Source organism: Podarcis cretensis, assembly GCF_951804945.1.
Source record: "Podarcis cretensis genome assembly, chromosome: 10".
NCBI classification, from domain to species: Eukaryota; Metazoa; Chordata; class Lepidosauria; order Squamata; family Lacertidae; genus Podarcis; species Podarcis cretensis.
Window position 1 is genome coordinate 9,655,634 of NC_137179.1, and position 21,947 is coordinate 9,677,580.

The window sequence follows — 21,947 nt, forward strand, 5'->3', positions numbered from 1 at the left end:
TGGGACAAGTGAACCCCTCAATTCTGGTTTCACTCAGTTTCCATTCTTAAGTTCAGTTCTCCATAACATTTCCATTCACTTCTTAAAACCCTCGTAACAACCCACGAGCATTTAAAGGTGAATTTCCCGTAATGCACAACTGTGTGACACAGTTTTGTATGCAATTTTTGTATACATTTTTGCAAAGCAATTTCCCCTAAAACAATGCATGTCTACATGTTCCCTTAACCAATATATACCGTATTTTTCACTCTATAAGACGCACTTTTCCCCTCCTAAAAAGTAAGGGGAAATGTGTGTGCATCTTATGGAGCGAATGCAGGCAGGAGGCTCTGCTCAGCGCTCCCTTTAAAGAGCCGCATGGCACATGTGTGCGGTTCTCCATGTGCTCTTTAAAGCAATCGCGGCTCTTGGGGGAGCCTTAGCCGTGCGCAGCCTCTCCCGGGCAGGGGGGTGAAGGCTCCCCTTGCCCGGGAAAGACTGCACTCGGCTATCCCATAAGCCAGAACAGCAAGAGGCTATCCCAGAAGCCAGATCCCTCTTGCTGTTCTGGCTTCTGGGATTCAGAATATATTTTTTTCTTGTTTTCCTCTTCCCAAAACTAGGTGCATCTTATGGTCTGGTGCATCTTATAGAGCGGAAAAAAAATGGTATATGCAATTTCATGCAGAATTAAGCCCAGCATGTGAATTTTTGTGCACACTGTTTAGCGGGAGTACTGCATTCTAAATTCGGCAAAGTGAATTTTGAAGTACGGTTGCGTTTCGGTTCACGTGTTGCCTTGAATATTCAAATTAGACAGGTCCACCTTTAAATGAGAATGGAGTCAAATTTACTCCCATCTCTGCATCCAGAGACAGGGGTGGAATCTAGACACATAAAAAAAAACGCTGTGAAAATGCTTTTTTTCAAAAAAAAACCCCACCCGTTTTGAAAAATATATCGAATTTGCCATAAGCTCATCATCGCCATCTAGTGTCACATTTGTATAATGCACTTAAAACATTGCATTTGCAGCTGTATAACTGAGTCCTGAGTCCGTCTGAGCATCTTACAAGCAGAACATGAAGACTACCTTCTGTCTCCAGAGGAATATTACAGCCCCTTTCCAATGCATGGAAAGGAAGTTTAAGAGTGGGATTTTGAATGCGAAATGACTGGAGGGAAAGGGATTTTTTTTGTTGGTTTCTCTAGATCATAAACACCCACAGTTGTTTTCCATTGTGAAGGCAGCTGCAGCGAAGAGACTATTACACCCATCTGCCATGTAAACATCTTGTTTGACTCCAACACAGCAAGAAGTGAGGATGGGATCTTGGAAAAGACTGTCGGCTAGTTTAATGCCACCGAATTTCTTGCAACAGACACATGCTGCTGTTCTTGAAATCTGAGCGTTGGCACACGACACAGGTTCAGTCCCCACCTTGGGTCATTTAGCAAGACAGCCTTGCTAATTTAGCACGGTGTTTGCTAGGCTAAGCGACAGCGTCCTCATCCTTTCCTGCAGAGCTGCCAGTGTACAGAGGAACAATAAAAACTATGGACAGGGAAACAAAGAGGAGTGGCAGAATGCCTCTGCGTCGCCTGCTGGCTACTGCTTTTGGCAAACAGGGGGATTTCCATCACTGTCAAGCAGCTGGACTTCCTATGCGATTTGGCACAGCCAGATGGAAAAAACAATTTGCTTAAAATAAGCACGTTCCCAGGAGATCAGGGAGAATCGTTCTCAGATGCAGAAAAGTATTTTATTTCTCTGTTTACGTTTCCATCCCATCCTACGACAGGGTGACATGAATTTCCCCACTCTCAGCACTCAAACCTCGCATCAACCCTGTGAGGTAGGCAGTGCTCAAGAGTAAATTATTATTATTATTATTATTATTATTATTATTATTTATACCCCACCCATCTGGCTGAGTTTCCCCAGCCACTCTTGGCAGCTTACAGGATATATAAAACACAGTAAAATATGAAACATTAAAAACTTCCCAATTCTAACTGGTCAATTTTGGTTTCTCTCAGGGGGTTTTCTTCTTCTTTCAAACTTAGATTCAGTTCCACAAGTTTCTGCACCCGTTTCTGATTTATTTCTTTATTTAAAATCTACTAATTTACTAAAATATTTGTATACCACTGTGTCGCAAAACATTCATTGAAGTGGTTTGCAACAATAAAAACCATATAATAAAAATCATTGAAATAGTAAAACCCAGACATTTAATCATTGCGGAAGGAAGTATTCTTAATTGCCTGTATAGGCCTGGTGGAATAGAAAAGTTCTCAGCGAGCATTTAAAAGCTGGCACAGAAAAAACAAAAAACGGAAGGCATCCGCTGAATCTCTAATGGCAAAATATTCAACGGTACTGGGCCACTTTCTCCTAATACACAATTTTGTGTCTGCAAATTTGCAAAACACACGCAGGTCCCGCTATATGTCTGTGCAAAAATTCACTTATCCAAACACAAATTTTTTTAGCTATACCTTGCTACCTGCACAGCTGATTCAGATATCCGAACAGATGGAGCTCGCCATCTTCCTTACTGGTTTGTGCCCTGCTAGTCAACTGTGGCCACTTGTGGGCAAGAGCCATGGAAAGAGGGGGCAAGAAGCGAGACTGGACAAATCAGGGAGCAGAACAGATTGGACAAACCAGTGTGTCTTTTGCCTCTCTTTTGCTGGTTGGCTGGTTGCCATTTTTGAAAGAAACCATGGCGGTGGCAGAGGTGGAGAAACCATGGATTGGAAATGCTCCCATAGGAAATAAAGGAAGCCATCAGCCTGCTAAGCAAACCCTCAGTGAATTAACGGTTTCCTGGCAATGCATTGCGTTCAGTAAGCGGGACCTGTGCGTATACATATTTTTGAGGTTTCCTTGAACTCTGATAGCGCCTCTTGCTTGCCTGGATGAAGAAACTAGCCCACTGTACAGAGGTAAAGGTTGCCTCTGGCCATGCCCTCCTCTCCCAGCTGGCCCCTGGAAGATTGTCTAGAACGGAATTTGGCCCTTGGTGTGATGGCCTGGGACTCGGGCTCAGGCTTGGAACCAGTCCACCCTGGATCCTTTGCCTCAGGCGGCATCTGAATCAAGTCTGGGGCCTGATTCTGAAGAGCCCCAATCTGCACAGGTTCCCCTGCAACAAGCACCAGCTGGGCCGAGTCTGGGGCCTGAGCCTGCCCTGGATCCAGATGCTTGGGTGACCTCATTGCCTCCATCACTTACAGTTGCTCCACTACTGGTTGGGTCAGGGGAGGCTGAGGCGGCCCCTGGGTCTAGTAACCCACCAATGTCTCCCGAGCTGCAGAGACTCAGGTCTGAGAGAAGGAGAGACCTGAGTACTCGCAGGAGGAGTGCTCACCTTTGGGCGAGACAGGGAGGTGAGTCACCAGGGGATCAGGCCCGGCCGTTACCCCATCAGAGATAAAAGGCTGTCGGACCCTGCCCCAGGTTGCGGGAGCAACATTACTGTTTGCCAGAACCTGCCTTTGATCCTTTGCCTGACCTAGCCTGGTTTCCTGCCTTGGCCCTGTTGGACTGACTCCTAGCGGAACCCTTGGATTTGGGACCGGACCTAGACCGCATTGCTCGGGTTAACCCCTGGGCCCAGCACACTTGGCTGAAAAGCGTTCCTTGCCCACGTGTTAAGTTCTACTCACCTTCGCTGCTCCCATTGCCTCTGCTCTTGCTGTTTTGGAGAGGAAGGACTTCCAGAGAGACGATGCCTGAATTTTCAAGGATGTTCACCTCCACCCGTAGCTTCCCTACCAGCTGCTGAGGCCGGATGCTGACCATGTACTGATACTTCCCCAACCGTCTCTGCAAAAGCTCCTCATAGTGCAGCAGGAAGACGGCTTCTGTTTTCCGGGGAATTGTTCCGGAGGCTTTGAATGTCTCAACTCTGTGTTCCCTACCAGGAGAATTCAAAGGTGCAGTTAGCATGTGGGTTTCAATAGGGTGCATACTGTATTTTCATATACTTAGCACCTCATCCCCCACAGAGGCAATAGGGCAGAAAGGAGACTACTTTGGTTTATATAGGTCTCAAAAGCCAGGAGGAGGCGGTAGCTATCAAAGCAACCACAGCTCAATGGTACAGCATTTGTTTTGTGGGCCTTCATTGCAGTCAAACCATCAATTCATATTTTGCCAGATAGGCACATGAAGGGCTAAAGCTCACAGAGCTTTCCTGTAAAATTTGCTAGAGACAGCTCTGTGAGATCACTTCCTTTGTCTGCCTTGGCAGGAAGCTGTAACACTACATCCTTCCTTCCTGCCTGGGCATCTCTTTTCTTCTTCCTCATGCCTCCAAGCTGACCACATGTGCTGCCTGAGCTCTGCGGCTCAGACACTATTTTCAACACAGACTTTTGGGCTTGCCAATCAGAAGGTCGGCAGTTCGAATCCCCATGACGGGGTGAGCTCCCATTGTTCTGTCCCGGCTCCTGCCAACCTAGCAGTTCGAAAGCACGCCAAAAAGTGCAAGTAGATAAATAGGTACCGCACCGGCGGGAAGGTAAACAGCATTTCCGTGCACTGCTCTTGTGTCGGTGTTCTGTTGCACCAGAAGCGGCTTAGTCATGCTGGCCACATGACCTGGAAAAACTGTCTGCGGACAAACGCTGGCTCCCTCGGCCTGTAAAGCGAGATGAGCGCCGCAACCTCAGAGTCGTCTGCAACTGCACTTAACTGTCAGGGCTCCTTTTACCTTTACCTTTTTTTAAACCTAGATGGTAATCATAAACCTGTCTTCATATTGCTGCTGCTTCAAGACCTAGCTTATGTAAGTAAATACTACTTTTATTTCTTCACAAAACATTTTCTGTTTGGTTGTTATTTTTAAGGGGGAGAAAAGGGAAAATCCAGTTTGCCATAAAGTAGCCTGGATTATTGTTTCTAGAAGGTTAAATCAGGCAGAGGGCCTTCTCAGTAGTGGCGCCCGCTCTGTGGAACGCCCTCTCATCAGATGTCAAGGAAATAAACAACTACCTGAGTTTTAGAAAGTATCTGAAAGCAGCCCTGTTAATATTCTATTGGGAGCCGTCCAGAGTAGCTGGGGAAACCCAGCCAGATGAGTGGGTATAAAATTATTATTATTATTATTATTATTATTATTATTATTAGCCTTGTTTTAGCTTCCAAGTTTAAAGCTGCAAAGGATGGTACTCTGCTGATCTCACTCATGTGAGCAAGAAAGGATAATAACTAAATAATATATCCTCTCCTAAATCCATTCCTACATATTTCGTATGCAGAAGGTACTGGGTTTAATCCCTGACATCTACGGTCAGACTGGGAATTTCCTGTCTGAAATCCACGGAGGGCTGCTGCCAGTCAGTGCCGACAATGCTGAGTAGATGGACCAACGCTAATGCTATTCTAGGCTGTGTCAACAGAAGCCCAGATCAAGGAAAGCAATTGTACCGCTCAATTCCGCCTTGGTCAGACCCCGCCTGGAGTCCTGCGTCCAATTCTGGGTACCACCATTTAATAAGAATTTTGACAGGCTGGACTGTGCCTGAATCCTGCCTTGAAGGTGTTCATTGAGGCATGGTGACAAGAAGTCTCACATGCAAACTGCAAACAGCTGGGTGGTTTCTGAAGCTTTGAAACAGGTGGTTTTTTTAAGAAACGGAAAGAGTGAAATCCTTGCATTGCCTTGTAAGTAATGATCCACCCCCTTTTTCACATTTGCATTTCCACATGAATTGGCCAGGATTTCCCCTTAGAAATCTGTCCAGATGGGTCAAGTCACCCATGTAAGACCTGGAACCGATCAAATTGCAGGAGGTTTGCCCCTTTCTATGCAATACCTACCCGTTATCTGTGGGTCTCGAATATCTGTTCTTTCTGTCCGTGCCCCCATACTTCTGGTCCTTCCCAATTACTTCCCCGTGGTAAACCCTCTCCCCGATGACCCTGGAGCCATGAAAGAGAGAATATTAGCTGTTGAAATATACATTTATTAAAAAACCAGAAGCTTTTCTACTTGGAATAATAGGATTGGAATTGCCCAGAAAAGATGTTAGATTGTTTTTGTATGCCACAACTGCAGCAAGAATTTTGTTAGCTAAAAACTGGAAATTGCAAGAAATACCAACAGTGGAGGAATGGCAGATGAAGGTGATGGACTTTCTGGACCTGGAAGAATCCGCAATCAGAAAGAGGAGATACATCAAGAAGATTGGAAGAAATTTAAGGACTATTTAGCTAGATATTCCAATATAACATAAGTAGAACTATTTGTAAGTACCAAATTGGTCTAGGAGTAAAATATGTTGAATTGTATAACATTATGGACTGAAAATACTATGAGGAGAAAGAAAGATAGCAACTTGATTAAGTTAATTTTATTAGAAAGTGGATATTGGAAAACTGCTACAATGAGATCTATGGAAACTCAGTTAGGGAGGATTCGAGGAACTAATTTAACAATGAAAACTAAATTGGGCTCTCAACAGATAGGTGTCTATATTTCTGCTTGTTTTTTCCTTTTAATATTGTAATTTTTTTTTAATGTGTGTTTGTTGTAAATTTGGAAAACCAATAAAAAAATTTGGAAAAAGAATAAGTAAAAAAGAGAGAATATTAGCACGAAGGGGCATAGGATTAAGTGGATTCTGCCAGCCACAGCTTTCCTTGTGGTGGTGAGAAGCATTGCAGCTGGGTGTGCATTCCAGCCTTCCTATAAAACTGTCATTTTAAAAAATCTGAAATATTTTTTCCACCAGAAAGGAGATTTTTATGACTGTTTTTATAGGAAGGCTGGAATTCCCAGATGCATCGCATCTCACCATTGTGAGGATCGGCTGTGACCCATCGGCCTGTGTGCCTTCTTAGCCTGCTGCTGCTGAGGGGCAATTTCAAACTCTCCCCACCCCAGCTTTTCCCCACTTAAGGTTCTTCACCGTCAAATAAAGGACTGTTTCTGCAAAGTAGGCCACACAGCCATGTAGCTAAGTGGTCAATTTTACACCTGGGCATTCCACCCTTCATACAAAAAGCTCATGAAAATCTCCTTTCTAGTGGGAAAATTGGTTATTTAAGTACGGTAAGCATTTTTGAATGGCGTTCTATTACTGTTTCTGACAGGAGTTCCCAAACTGAGCTGTGGGGAGGCTGTGGGATAACCTGGGAGGGGTGCAAAAGAAGCAATGGGGTACCAGGCAGATGTTGGAGGTGTGCTTGACTACCAGACTTTGAAATGCAAGTAGCAATATATCATGTTCATCAGGTTTGATGAATTAAGTACACTAAATAGTTTGTATCGGATTCTGAATACAGTGGTACCTCGGGTAACATACACTTCAGGTTACATACACTTCAGGTTACAGACTCTGCTAACCCAGAAATAGTGCTTCAGGTTAAGAACTTTGCTTCAGGATGAGAACAGAAATTGTGCTCCGGCGGCGCAGCAGCAGCGGGAGGCCCCATTAGCTAAAGTGGTGCTTCAGGTTAAGAACAGATTCAGGTTAAGTACGGACCTCCAGAACGAATTAAGTACTTAACCTGAGGGACCACTGTATCTCCATGTGTCTCGAGAGGCAGTAGAAGATTGCACCATCGGGGGTAAAGACAAACTGTTGGGGTTTTTTTTATAAGATGTGCAATTACCGGTTTGAATCTTTATTGTGTTATAGTCCTTAGTGGGTCATGCAAACTGCTATTCTGAATAACATTTTTTATAGGGTAGGGGGCACTTAAAAAGCAGAGACATCACCTTGCCAACAAAGGTCCGTATAGTTAAAGCTATGGTTTCCCCAGTAGTGATGTATGGAAGTGAGAGCTGGACCATAAAGAAGGCTGATCGCCAAAGAATGGATGCTTTTGAATTATGGTGCTGGAGGAGACTCTTGAGAGTCCCATGGACTGCAAGAAGATCAAACCTCTCCATTCTGAAGGAAATCAGCCCTGAGTGCTCACTGGAAAGACAGATCCTGAAGCTGAGGCTCCAATACTTTGGCCACCTCATGAGAAGAGAAGACTCCCTGGGAAAGACCCTGATGTTGGGAAAGATGGAGGGCAGAAGGAGAAGGGGACGACAGAGGATGAGATGGTTGGGCAGTGTTCTCGAAGCTACCAGCATGAGTTTGACCAAACTGTGGGAGGCAGTGGAAGACAGGAGTGCCTGGTGTGCTCTGCTCCATGGGGTCATGAAGAGTCGGACACAAATAAATGACTAAACAACAGGGGGCACTAGGGATGAGTTTATGGAACCAAGAGGGCAGTGGCCCAGAAAAAACTTTGGGGAAAACTGGGTTATATAAATGCTGGAATACCCAAATGCACTACATCTCACCACGATGTACAGTGGTGCCTTGGCTTAAGAATAGTCCTGTTTCAGTTTACAAACTCTGCAAAACCGAAAATAGTGTCCCGGTTTGCGAACTTTACCTCAGTCTAAGAATGGAATCCGAACGGTGGAAGGGCACCGGCAGCGGGAGGCCTCATTAGGGAACACGGGCCTCAGTTTAGGAACGGTTTCGGTTTAAGAACGGACTTCCAAAATGGATTAAGTTCTTAAACAGAGGTACCACTGTATATGAAAAGGTATCCCTACATTCTATTGCGAGATCAAATTCCAGATATTTGGTGTGCTGGGGTTTTTTGGGGGGTGTGGAGGGTGTGTTACCATTTCAGAAAGTGCAAATATGTTAGGCTTGTCTTTAAATGCAAAGTGAATCCCTTCATTCCAAGCCACAGGCTCAGCAAAACCTCTCACCTACATGGTAAAATTGGAGATGAAGGCCGTGATGGGTATCTGCATCTCAAACTGGCCCTCCCTGGGCTCCGAGCCACTGTTCACCAAAGTGCAGGAGACGGTCGTAAATGCATAGCGAGAAATGATTGTGGATCTCACTGAGAATTCAGACATCCGGGGCCTGGTCTCCTGTTGGAAGAGAGCAGCCATTCCTTAGCGGTATTGCAACGTGTCGCTGCACCTCCAGCAATCCATTACAGCTCTCTGAGCTTTGAGTACAAACGGCTTTCATTCACAACTGACTGCCAAGCAAATCCCTGCATGAAAGGCCCATAGGCAAAGGAGTGTTGGAGTCTCCTTGGGTGTGAATGGAAGTTTGTGAAAGGCGGGGAGCTCAGCTTAGCAGTTGCAAATCATTCACGAAAGGTGAAGCCAGGACGTGGCACGTTCCTCAAGATCATTGATTCCGGGTGGGTGGTTCAAAACGCTACGAGAAGAAGTGCAATTGGTTTTCCACACTGCTGGTGATATCCAACTTTCTCCTCTTATGTTCTGCTACCCCCGGTGGGTGTGGCATAATCGCTCGTAATTATTTCCAAATGTGCCTCTTCTGGTAATTGCACTTTTTCAAATACTTGTAATGTATGTTCCTTCCCCTCCCCAGTTTTTGTGTGTGTTTTTTTAACTGCTTTGAGGTTTTCTTAATTGTAAGCCAGGGATGGGGAACCTGCGATGGTCCAGGTTTTGCAAGACTACAAATCACACAACCCCCTTGGCTCCACTGGCCATGCTGAAAGGGCTGGTGGGAGTCCCGAAACCTATTGAAACCCTCAGGTGTAGTACAGGTGTCTCCCCACATGATTGTGTAGATCAGGCATCCCCAAATTCGGCCTTCCAGATGTTTTGGGACTACAACTCTCATCATCCCTAGCTAAAAGGACCAGTGGTCAGGGATGATGAGAACTGTGGTCCCAAAACATCTGGAGGGAGGGCTGAGTTTGGGGATTCCTGGTGTAGATGCATAGAGAAGGAAACTCCTTCTGAACTACACAGCCAATCAGAGTGCCTCATGTCATGCTGCCTGGTTGCTAAGCAACACCTCCACCCATCTTCCCCCTTGGCTAGTTGAGTTTAACACTAACAGGATTAACCCTTAAGTTACAAACTGAATGATCTCTGCTGTTGCAACACAGAATATTGCCGGCTCGTAACTCCGGTGCTTAAGAGCTTGCACACAAGTTACCAGCCAAGCTCAAGGTTCGTGTATTAATCTGCAAGTCTTAACAACATGAGTCCAGGACACCTTGAGGACTTCATCTCCCTACCCGATCACAGAGATCCTCGGAGGAAGTCTCTGTTACTTGCACCCAGTGGTTTAGATGTACAGCTTATCTCTACCAGGAGCTGTTGTGGCCCCAATTCTGTGCAACTCTCTCCCAGCCAAGATCAGAGAAGTCCCCCTGTTGAACTTCAGATACTTGATGAGGAGTTGAGCTTTATGTTTTCACCTGCAGTTTTTGTGTGTTTTAAGCATCGTATTACTTAGATGGATGAGTTGATCTATGGGTTGTTGTGTGAACTGTTTTGTGACCCTCTACGGTGAAAAGAAGTCTAGAAATATTGGGAACCAAACAAGCAAACAAACTCGAAAACTCATCCTTTCTTTTCCTGCAAAGACAACAGCTTTTTGTAGGGAAATAGTGAACCTACCAATCTCTGCAGAAACCGGTTATGCCTTGGGACTCTTCGAGCAACCTGTAAAAGTAGGGGCACTGTTATTCATTGTGGTTTCCTTTTCAGAAAAAAACAATGTGGCAGGTGCCGAAGAAAGATTTGTTGAAAGGAAATCAAGAATGTTAACAAGGTGGCCAAAAGGCAGGCCAAAAAAGAGATCACACCAAGGAAGTATCATGCAGAAAGAGAGCTCTCCATCTGAGATGGAGAGAAGCACAGCTTTGGAAGGGGCCAAAAGAGTCATCTAGTCTAACCTTGAACCCACAATTCTGGCTGGATCTAGACACACACACAAAAAATGGTTTCAGGAAAATGTGTTGAAAACCTCATAATGGGAAATCGCGTTGCCAAAAGACGGGACTCCACAGAGCCATCTGGTGTCATAGTGTTATAACGCATTTTTTAGAAACACAAACAAAGCTAACGAAGCTGATTTCAGAATTCAAAAAGAATTTCAGAAGCAGACGTGAAAGAGAAGTTGCTGAATTACGACTTATCACTAAGCTGAAAACTATGGAGAGACCTGGTCTGAATAGAGATACTGGATTTTTGTCTCATTACATATGCTAATCCTGCCAACCTAGCAGTTCGAAAGCATGTCAAAGTGCAAGTAGATAAATAGGTACCGCTCTGGCGGGAAGGTAAACGGCGTTTCCGTGCGCTGCTCTGGTTCGCCAGAAGCGGCTTGGTCATGCTGGCCACATGACCCGGAAGCTGTACACTGGCTCCCTCGGCTAATAAAGCGAGATGAGCGCCGCAAACCCAGAGTTGTCCACGACTGGACCTAATGGTCAGGGGTCCTTTTACCTTTACATATGCTAAAGATATTTTTGGTCACCTGCATACTGCCCCTTGCTTTTTCCTGTAGGACTAATTGCAGTCGTTAACAGTCGTCAGCAGATTTCCCATATCCTTTGAGTCAATCACCCATCTCCTACTACCCTCCTGAGAAAAACCCCCACCCCACCCTCCCACTATATATAAGGGTCTGGTGACTTCTGTTTCAGTGTATCTGAAGAAGCGTGCATGCACATGAAAGCTTATACCAAGAACAAACTTAGTTGGTCTCTAAGGTGCTACTGGACTTTATATATATATATATTTCTAATGAAGCTGAGTCTCCCAAGATTAAGAGTCTCATGTTCTACCAACTGAACTGGGGAATGAAGATTTCTTGCACTTCTCTGCAAGGGATGGTTGCTCCATTTCGGAATTTTTAGTTTAGAGAAAAAGTGAGTAAGAAGAAACATAATGGAAGTTTGCACAAATTATGCATGGCATGGAGAAAGCGTAATAGTGCAAGTCTTTCTCCATCTCTTATAACACTAGGACTCATGGATAGCACACTGGCAATCCCTGGTGTAGGAAAGAAATCATTTTAACTGAGAAATAAACGGTTGCAGTCATGGACAGTTTTGTCCTGAGCGATTGCTTGTTTAACCGTCAAGTTCTCCTTATATTTATACACACACACGTGCGCTTGAAGGCAAACAAATTCACAGGACAAAGCTGCGAAAATGGAATTGTGATTGTATTGCCAAGTTATCGCCGGGTTGTGTCCTGGTTTGAATGCTGGAACGTGCAGCAGTCCAGCTAAGGAATGCATGGTCCTTGGCGCAAAGCCAAGCTATCCCCATAAAGTGTACACACACACAAACACACACACACACACACTCACAGAGCTAGCTACACAGGGAACCTTTTAGAATTTTGTAAGTCACGTTGCAGCTGTGCTACTGCAATCCATGCTCTGGTAAAATACAGATAAGACCCCACTGATCTGTTATACATGGGACTGCCCTTGGAACATCCGTTGTTTCTGAGATGTTTTCATATTGATTGATTGATTGATTGATTGATTGATTGATTGCACTTATAGCTCTCTCTTTTTTCTCGAAGGAGCTCAAGGGGAAGGGGTACATGGCTCTCCCTGTTTTACCCTCACCACAACCCTGTTGTGGCAGAGAATGAGTGATTGGGCCAAGATCACCCAGAGAGCTTCATGGCCAGGTGCAGAATTGAACCGTAGTCTCCCAGGTCCTGGAGATCTATGGCTGGAGGGCGATATACAAATTTAATAAATAATAATAGCTATAACAATTGCCCACTACACCCAGGGCCAGATTACGGCTTGATGAGGCCCTCTTGTAAACAAAATCTTCCCTTTTCCCCTTATGGGGTATCCAAGAGCCCATATAGAGTCCTTACGTAGGTTCCCTATTGGTAGGAGAAAATAACAGAGGCCAACCAGAGAATATTGAGAAGCAAAGCAGCTAGTAAGCCTGATCTTTATTGATCTGTTGCAACAGGGTCCCCACTCACCACACGCAGGAGGGAGGAGGAACCCAGAACAACGGCGCGCAAGGCCTTATATAGACATTTTAAATTGCCTTCCCTGGAGCTCAAGACCACCCCCAGAAACATCATACATACATCATAGAAAGGGGTGTAAAACAGAAATTTGAATGTCGTTTTTCCTGTTTGCCAGGTTATCTTATTGTCTTTCCTGATAGTCTGTCACCCATTAAAATGCTGATTACTCAATTCCTGAGACAATGGGAAGGCTCCCTGACCCCCTCCCTCCTTGCAGAGAAAACACCTGGTCAGTTTGGGAACCAAAAGTGGATTTCAAAAATGGTTTCAGGTAGGTCCTCCTGTGCTGATCTATGTACGTGCTTGGTTGGTACACTTATGAACATTTAACATATATCTAAGACCTCAAAATTCCAATCACAGCCCTAAGCTACTGAAGGTAATGGGGCCCTATTATATGGGCAGCTGCCAACAAAAAATTATTGCTGTTTTTGTGTTGAATATATGCTATATGGTAATTTATGGACCTAATAGGTATCTAAAGCCAGCTGCACATAACAAAATATGTATTTTATCAAGGTAATTGTTGAATTGAAATACAATTAAGAAGTATATTAACATTGAATTTTTTTGTGGGGGTCCCCAAGAGAGTGGGGCCCTAAGCTATAGCTTGTTTCGCTTATACGTAAATCCAGCACTGACTACACCATACTGGCTTTAACTGCAGCAAGACCGTTGACTGTAACTAGCTGAACAGAAGGCATCTCACCAGTTCTCAAACCAGCTGGCTGATCGCCAGCTCATTTCCAAGCACAATTCGACTTTCTGGTCTTAGTTTTTAAGGTCCTGAATGGGATCTGAAGGACTGCTTTCTCCTACATAGGAAGCTCACTTCAACAGTTGCTTTTAGCTGGCGCATGTAGCAATGGAGGCTGGTCCATTCATTGAATGGTTGCCATATGTCCTCTTTTCCCAGGACATGTCCTCTTTTTCATGGGTAGAGTTGACATAGAGATCCATAGTTAAAAGTAGAAGTCTGCAAATGTGTCCTCTTTTTTTGCTCTTCAACACATGGCAAGCCTAGGGGGGCTGCCCCACCACCTCAGTCTGCTCTCAGCCAGCCCCCAGCTGCCTGCCTTCTTGCTTTCAGCCAGCCCAGGGGGTGATACTGCCTGTCAGCTCCCTCCTGTTTAGTCTCAGCGGTTGTGCCTAGGAGGATGATCTTAATGGCAGGCCCCAAAACAGAGGCATGGATATAGGAATATTGGATTATATGGATTTAGACAGTGAGAGCCGTTGGACTATGGAACGGACGCCCTTGGGACGTGGTGGACCCTCCATCCTCAGAGGTTTTTAAGCAGAGGTTAGAATTAATATAATATAATATAATATAATAATAATTTATTATTTATACCCCGCCTGTTGGTGGGGTTTCCCCAGCCACACTGGGCGGCTTCCAAAAAATATTAAAATACAATAGTCTATTAAACATTAAAAGCTTCCCTAAACAGGCCTGCCTTTAGATGTCTTCTAAAAATCTGGTAGTTGTTCCTCTCTTTGGCATCTGGTGGGAGGGCGTTCCACAGGGCGGGCGCCACTACCAAGAAGGCCCTCTGCCTGGTTCCCTGTAACTTGGCTTCTCGCAGTGAGGGAACCACCAGAAGGCCCTTGGCGCTGGACCTCAGTGTCCGGGCAGAACATTGGGGGTGGAGATGCTTCAGGTATACTGGGCTGAGGCCGTTTAGGGCTTTAAAGGTCAGCACCAACACTTTGAATAGTGCTCAGAAACATACTGGGAGCCAATGTAGATCTTTCAAGACCGGTGTTATGTGGTCTCAGCAGTCTCAGTTGTAGTTTCCGGGTCACCTTCAAACGTAGCCCCACATAGAGCGCATTGCAGTACTCCAAGTGGGAGATAACTAGAGCATGCACCACTTTGGTGAGACAGTCTATGGCAGGGGTCGGCAACCCGCGGCTCCGGAGCCGCATGTGGCTCTTTTACACCTTTGCCGCGGCTCCGGGGTGCCTCTTCTCTCATGGTGCAGGGAGCGAGGAAGAAGAGGAGGAGGGCGGCGGCAGGAAGGCGCGCCAGGGCGCAGCGGCGGTTCTCCCCTCAGGTGGACGCGGCTGCCACTGCTACCGCCGGCCACACACAGGTGCGTCCACACACAGGCGCGCTCCCTTTCGCCGTCCGCAGCCCGCCCGCCCTCAGGCCCTACGCGCCGTGCCGCGTGACGTCGAGAGCTGCCCACCCAGGCCACGCTCTCCTCAGCCCCGCGCGCGAGGCACCTGAGGCGAGGGAGAGAGAGTGCGCGCGCTTGAGGGAAATGGCGGGGTGGGGTTGTTGGGTTTTTTTGTGTGTGTGTTTGTGTGTGTGTATGTGTGAGGGGTGGCAGTGGTGCTTCGGGATCCTTTTCCGTGCCTTGCTTCTGAGTGGCCGCCGAGTTGAGGGAGAGCACCTGAGGTGAACCACAAAATGGGCCCGCCCTCCCTGTCAGGGAGGAAGGGGTGAATTACGTCAGTGACGAGGAGGGGGTCCAGAGGTAGCCAGCAGGTGCCGTGATGCAGCATCTTGGCCTCAGAGAGAGGCGGGGGAGCACAAGAGCAATTGCAGGGGGGGGGCTGTTAGGCACCAAAATCCTGCATGCGGAATTTCCCCCCTTCTCTCGTGCCTATGCAGTTCCTGCCCTTCTCCCTTCCCCCTCGAGATTTGCTGCAGAGACAAGCAAAAGAAGAAGAAATGGAAGAGTATTAGCTGACATCTCCCCGGATCCCATGGAAAGCACCACAGATTCCTTTGCTTACCAGCTCTTTTTATTTTAAGTTGGCTTCAAACCTGTAATTGTGTAGGCGCAGGTGGCGAGTGGGACGCAGGTGGCGCTGTGGGTTAAAGCCTCAGCGCCTAGGACTTGCCGATCGAAAGGTCGGCGGTTCGAATCCCTGCGGCGGGGTGCGCTCCCGCTGCTCGGTCCCAGCGCCTGCCAACCTAGCAGTTCGAAAGCACCTCCGGGTGCAAGTAGATAAATAGGGACCGCTTACCAGCGGGAAGGTAAATGGCGTTTCCGTGTGCGGCTCTGGCTCACCAGAGCAGCGATGTCACGCTGGCCACGTGACCCGGAAGTGTCTCCGGACAGCACTGGCCCCTGGCCTCTTAAGTGAGATGGGCGCACAACCCCAGAGTCTGTCAAGACTGGCCCGTACGGGCAGGGGTACCTTTACCTTTATGTATGTATACACAAACACACATAAATATTCATATCTCTTCCCTCTCACCTTCCTTTCACCCAGTTTCTCTGGCACTGGTTTATAAATGCTGCTATGTAGAAATGATGAGAAAGTTGCACCAGCAGAAGGAATGGATATGTGCTGTTAGTAAAAAGAGAGGGAGTTGAACTGCAGGGAGGGACAGACACTTTTCTATGTATTAATTTGTATAATGCCCTCTATGCACATGGTGCTTTGCAAAAAATGGATATGAGAGGTGCAATACCCCTCTTTGCTATCTGAAATAGACTCAGGGAAAAGAGAGAGAATGGGGGAAGGGGAAGAATGTGTGGTTATTTACATATGGCTTGTTTTGCGGCTCCCAGTTTTTTTTCCTCTTTGGAAACGGGTCCAAGTGGCTCTTTTTGTCTTAAAGGTTGCAGACCCCTGGTCTATGGGGAGGTAGAGTCTCAGCCTGCATACTAGATGGAGCCGATAAACAGCTGCCCTGGACACAGAATTGACCTGCACCTGCATGGACAGCTGTGAGTCCAGAATGACTCCCAGGCTGCGCACCTGTCCTTCAGGGGCACAGTTACCCCATTCAGGACCAGGGAGTCCTCCACACCTGCCCGCCTCCTGTCCCCCAAAAACAATACTTCTGTCTTGTCAGGATTCAACCTCAATCTGTTATTCACCATCCATCCTCCAACCGCCTCCAGACACTCACATATATAATAGAATCATACAACTGTGGAGTTGGAAGGGACCAAGGGTCATCTAGTCGAACCCCCTGCAATGCAAGAATCTCATCTAAAGCATCCATGACAGATGGCCACCCACCCTTTGCTTAAAAACCTCCAAGGAAAGGAGAGCCCACCACCTCCCAAGGGAGTCCATTCTCCTGTCCAACAGCTCTTACTGTCATAAAGTTCTTCCTGATGAGGGTGCAATCTGAATTTCGCAAATTATGTGCAATGTTCTGGCAAGGAAGAAAGGATTGTGTTCGGGGAAAGTGTTTCTACAGAATTTCCCTCTTAAAAGTGAACAGTAAGCCCTTTCCCCCTTTCCCTGGTGAAAAGGAACAGGAACTTCAGGAATGTAAGGGCATATTTTGCCTCCCACCCACCCTACAATTTTCTTTGCTGTCAATTTATATCTGCTGATTTGCCTCCCAGAAATGAGATTTTTATGACTGTTTACATGGAGGGTGGAATGCCAAGATGCTGGAGCTAAGTCACGCATTCCCCAGTGTCAAAACACATGAACAGCCTCGGTCCAGTATACCTGAAGTAGCGTCTACACCCCCATCATTCTACCTGGACACTGAGGTCCAGCTCTGAGGCCCTTCTGGCAGTTTCCGGAGGACTGGGGGTGGGACGACAATGTGTGGTCAGAGGGAGAAGAGGGAAAAGACTGGGAGGAGGAGGAAACTGAAGAGGCAACAGGGCTTAGTGAGCAGGAAGAGTCTGTGGCAGAGAGCAGCCTAGAATCGGAGGCAGAAGCAGAGGTTGGAGAGGAGGGAGGCCAAGAAGCAGAAATGAGTCAGGCTGGTCAGGAAGCCAGGCTGTCTCTCCCTCCTGCAGAGACCAGCTCCTCTCTCTTCTGGTCTCCCAGAATCCAAAAAGGTATGAAGAGAGCGGAGCAAGGACAGGCAAGACGAAGGAGCCTCAGATTGGAGAGAACCTGCAGAGAAGGGTTGCTGTGCTCACTAGGCCTGGACTCCTGAGTTGTTTCTTTGAATAAAGAGAGAGAACTTCACTGGCACCATGTGAGTTATTGCTGGCCTGCTCCTGACATCAGCCCTCCCAGGACTGCATGCCAAGGGTGGTCGTGACCAGAGGCCGAAGTGGAAGGAACATGTTTCTAGGGGAACGTGAGAATTGATTGTTGTTAAGTTGTGGGTGAACATATCAGACGACACAGCGATTCTTCAAACAGCTCTTGTTTATTCACAGGCCAGAACAGAACTGGGCTGAAGGGTTCAGCCAACCTGCTTATATAGAGCTCCACTACAATGCAACAGTAACAACTTTCTATCCAATCACTGAACATCACTTCCTATTTCTTATTTGCATATGTGGATCTGAGTGAAAACTATCTGCAGTATCCCCCTGCTGGCCCAGGGTGAGAACTTCAGTACTTAACAGAACAAACATGATACCTTTGTATAGCAGGCTACATCCCAGCCATGCAAAAGTCACACTCACCTCTCCATCCTCCGTCTAGGCAGGCAAGAGATATTTTCTCAGCTCCGGAACACATGCCGTTGCTGTTTTTAGGTAGTTTATTTTTATTGCCCTGTGTTCTGTGATGATGTTTTTAAATGTTGTAAACTGCCAACTGCTAAGGGACGCAGGTGGCGCTGTGGGTTAAAGCCTCAGCGCCTAGGGCTTGCCGATCGAAAGGTCGGCGGTTCGAATCCCTGCGGCGGGGTGCGCTCCTGCTGCTCGGTCCCAGCGCCTGCCAACCTAGCAGTTCGAAAGCACCTCCAGGTGCAAGTAGATAAATAGGGACTGCTTACCAGCGGGAAGGTAAACGGCGTTTCCGTGTGCGGCTCTGGCTCGCCAGAGCAGCGATGTCACGCTGGCCACGTGACCCGGAAGTGTCTCCGGACAGCGCTGGCCCCTGGCCTCTTAAGTGAGATGGGCGCACAACCCCAGAGTCTGTCAAGACTGGCCCGTACGGGCAGGGGTACCTTTACCTTTACCTTTAAACTGCCAACTTGGAAGAAAGGTGGGATCTAAATATATTTATAATTATAATAATAATTGCAACCAGACCAATGCACTGGAGAAGAGATCCGAGAAGTGCTGACCAGGGCTGTAGCCCAGAGAGATGGGAGTTGCCTAGGGAAGATTCTGAGGGCCATATAGTGTGGCCTGGGGGGCCGCATTCACACACACACACACACACATGGCTGAAGCACAACACCCTCGATCTAAAGGTTTTCTAGAATTTGAAGCAGATATCGGGCATGTGAAAATGTACACTTGCCAAGTTATCATGATAGTATTTCGAAGATTATATGTCAAAATATTGTTCTAAAAATGACATGCTAATAGGCTTAGAATAAAAAATGTAAGCAATAAGAAAACCAATAAAGAAAGAAGGAAAAATCAGAATTTAACAAAAATAATTTGTTATAGAATGCAAGGAAAAGAGTTAGAAAGAAATATAAAGAAGTCAAATTGCTGTGGAGGGAAGTACAGGGTGGTGGGTTTTATAATTAAGTGTATAATTATGCAGCTGTTATAATTTAGATATTATATTTTATGTGAGGGAATCATTGGGAATTCGGGTTATTGTGTATATATGTTAAGTTTCAATAAAGATCTTGGGGGGGGGAATGATAGGGAGATAGTGCTGTGTAGTGGTTACAGTGTTGGGATACGGCTTGGGAGACCCAGGTTCAAAATGAAACTCAGAAATGAAACTCAGCCGAGTGTCTTTGGGCCAGACACTGTTTCTCAGCCTAACCTACCTCACAGGGTTGTTGTGGAGATTTAATAAGTGGGGAGAACCACGTGCCCCACTATGACCTTCTTGGATAAAAAGCTGTGTTTTTAAATACAATAAATGCATCATGCAATAAAATGTTATTAATAAATAAAAAAATAATTCTCCAATGAAAAGCCCCAGAGGGCGATATAAATAGAAAAGAATGTAAGCTCTTTTTATATGCAATAACAGCAGCAAGAATAGTATTAGCCCAAAAATGGAAGCAAGAAGAATTACCGACGATTGAAGAATGGAGGATGAAGTTAATGGACTATGCAGAATTAGATAAATTAACAGGAAGAATTCGAAACTGGCGGGACCAGAAATTCACAGAAGACTGGAGTAAATTTACGGACTATTTGAAAAGTATTTGTGAAGACCAGACGACTTTTGTAGGTTTGCAAGAAGTTCTGTGAGGAATATTATTGGAAGTATTGCAAAAATAGATAAGGGAAAGGATAATTTGTTAAGAGACTTAAAGGCAATATAAAGTTAAGAAATGTATAAGAAGCGGATAAAATGGTAGATTATATCAGAGGTGCTGATGGAAGTCTAAAAAGATTGTATAAGTCATAAGTTTTGTGGTACATTTTATAATTTATATGTTAAAATCAATAAAAAATATTATAAAAAAAAGAAAGACCCCAGAGGGCAGACCTGTCTGCAATTTGGCTGGCCGCTGGCCTTTCTGTAGAACTTCCTGCTAAGAAACAAGACCTGCAGAGCAGATGTGTAGAAAACGCAATTGCCGGACCGTTTTGCAGATTGCATTTTTTTCTTTGCAAAGCACATAAGGGCAGTGGCGTAGCGTGGGTTATCAGCACCCGGGGCAAGGCAAGTAATTTGCGCCCCCTAACCCATGGATTTGCGCCCCCTAACCCGTGGATTTCCCTAACCCCTAGATGTTGCGCCCGGTGCGGCCGGCCCCCCCTGCACCCCCCACGCTACGCCACTGCATAAGGGCATGTGAGCAAAGCAGCAGGCCGGGCTGACAGCTTTATAAACCTCTCGCTGGAACAGATGATGTTAACCAGCGCTACCACAACAACCCCTGGCAACAAGTGTGGGCATTTGTTTATTTCTGCCCCGGGGCGGAAAAGTGAATGACGTTAATATATCCTACAGCCAAGTCATTCCTTTGCAATGTCTCCCGCCCAGCCAGCGACTAAGCTGCTCTCTCAAATGTAGTTCTGCAACCCCGTTTTGATTGCAGAGAAATCCCCTGGATTTGGAAAGGCTTCTCTGTCTTAAATATAGAATGAACCGGGGGGAGTAAAGTCCCCTCGACTGGGCTGGGGAAACCTGGGCCCAGATTCCAAAATATTGCAAATAGGAAACAGAGTTCTGTAAAACTATTTCAAGCAATCCACATGGACCTGTAGCCTTTCAGATGTTGCTGGAATTCGACTCTCATCCTCCCTCCCCACTGACCAGGCTGGCTGGAGGCGATGGGAGTTGGAGTCCAACAACATCTAGGGGTGGGGATATAAGAACATAAGGAGAGTCTGCAGGATCAGGCCAATGGCCCCATCTTAGTCCAGCATCCTTTCCTCACAGCGGCCAGCCAGATGTCTGTGGGAAGCCCGCAATCAGGATTCGAACACGAGACCCTTCTCGCCTCCTGTGGTTTCCAGCAACTGGTATTCAGAAGCACTACTTTATTTTTTTAAAAATATATTTATTTGATTTTGCAAAAAAAAACAAAAGAAGTTCAAAACAACAAAACCAGTCACAAGCATACCTCAACATACAAAAAACAAATTAAAAATAAAAACTCCAATTTTTAAATTCATGTTTACTAAGCTTTCTTTCTTGACTTCCTCACGCCTCCCTTTTTTGTGTTCCTCTTTGTCCAATCAGATACAGCAAATCCTTACCCTCCTTCAAAACTCATTTCTAATTATTATAATCACTTCTATTATGTCTCTGATCTTTCCTCCTTATGTTTTAACACCTTTAACATATTGTTTACTTTTGACATATTATAACTTTAATCTTTCACGCTTTTTCTATTACGTTTTTGCATACTTTTTAAACACTGTATCACCAATGCCATATTATTTTCATATCCAACATCATTTTAGCATTCATAAACCTTGCAGTATTTCTGCAGATAAGTCTTAAACTTCTTCCAGTCCTCTTCTTCTCCCAGGTCTCGGATTCTGCCAGTCATTTCTGCCAATTCCATATAGTCTATTACTTGCATCTGCCATTCTTCCAAGGCGGGCAAAAGCACTACTTTAAAGCCCTATGCGGCCTAGGACCCACGTACCTACGGGACCGCCTCTCCTGGTATGCCCCGTGGAGGACCTTAAGGTCCACAAATGACAACATTTTGGAGGTCCCAAGTCACAAGGTGGTTAGGTTGGTCTCAACTAGGACCAGGGCCTTTTCAGTACTGGCCCCGACTTGGTGGAACGCTCTGTCTAGGGCCCTGCGGGACTTGACATCTTTCTGCAGGGCCTGCAAGACAGAGCTGTTCTGTTTGGACACAGT

General features: G+C 46.0%; 1 protein-coding gene across 1 annotated transcript in view; it reads right to left on the reverse strand.

Annotated features, from left to right (window-relative positions):
• ITIH5 (inter-alpha-trypsin inhibitor heavy chain 5) overlaps positions 1-21,947 on the reverse strand; it is a 57,903-nt gene that overhangs the window by 30,699 nt on the left and 5,257 nt on the right. The window contains exons 2-5 of the mRNA XM_079992335.1: positions 10,410-10,454; positions 8,725-8,888; positions 5,816-5,917; positions 3,658-3,908 (exon numbers count right to left, since the gene is read on the reverse strand). Of these exons, the coding sequence (XP_079848461.1) occupies positions 3,658-3,908; positions 5,816-5,917; positions 8,725-8,888; positions 10,410-10,454 (562 nt within the window). The remainder of the gene's footprint in view (positions 1-3,657; positions 3,909-5,815; positions 5,918-8,724; positions 8,889-10,409; positions 10,455-21,947) is intronic.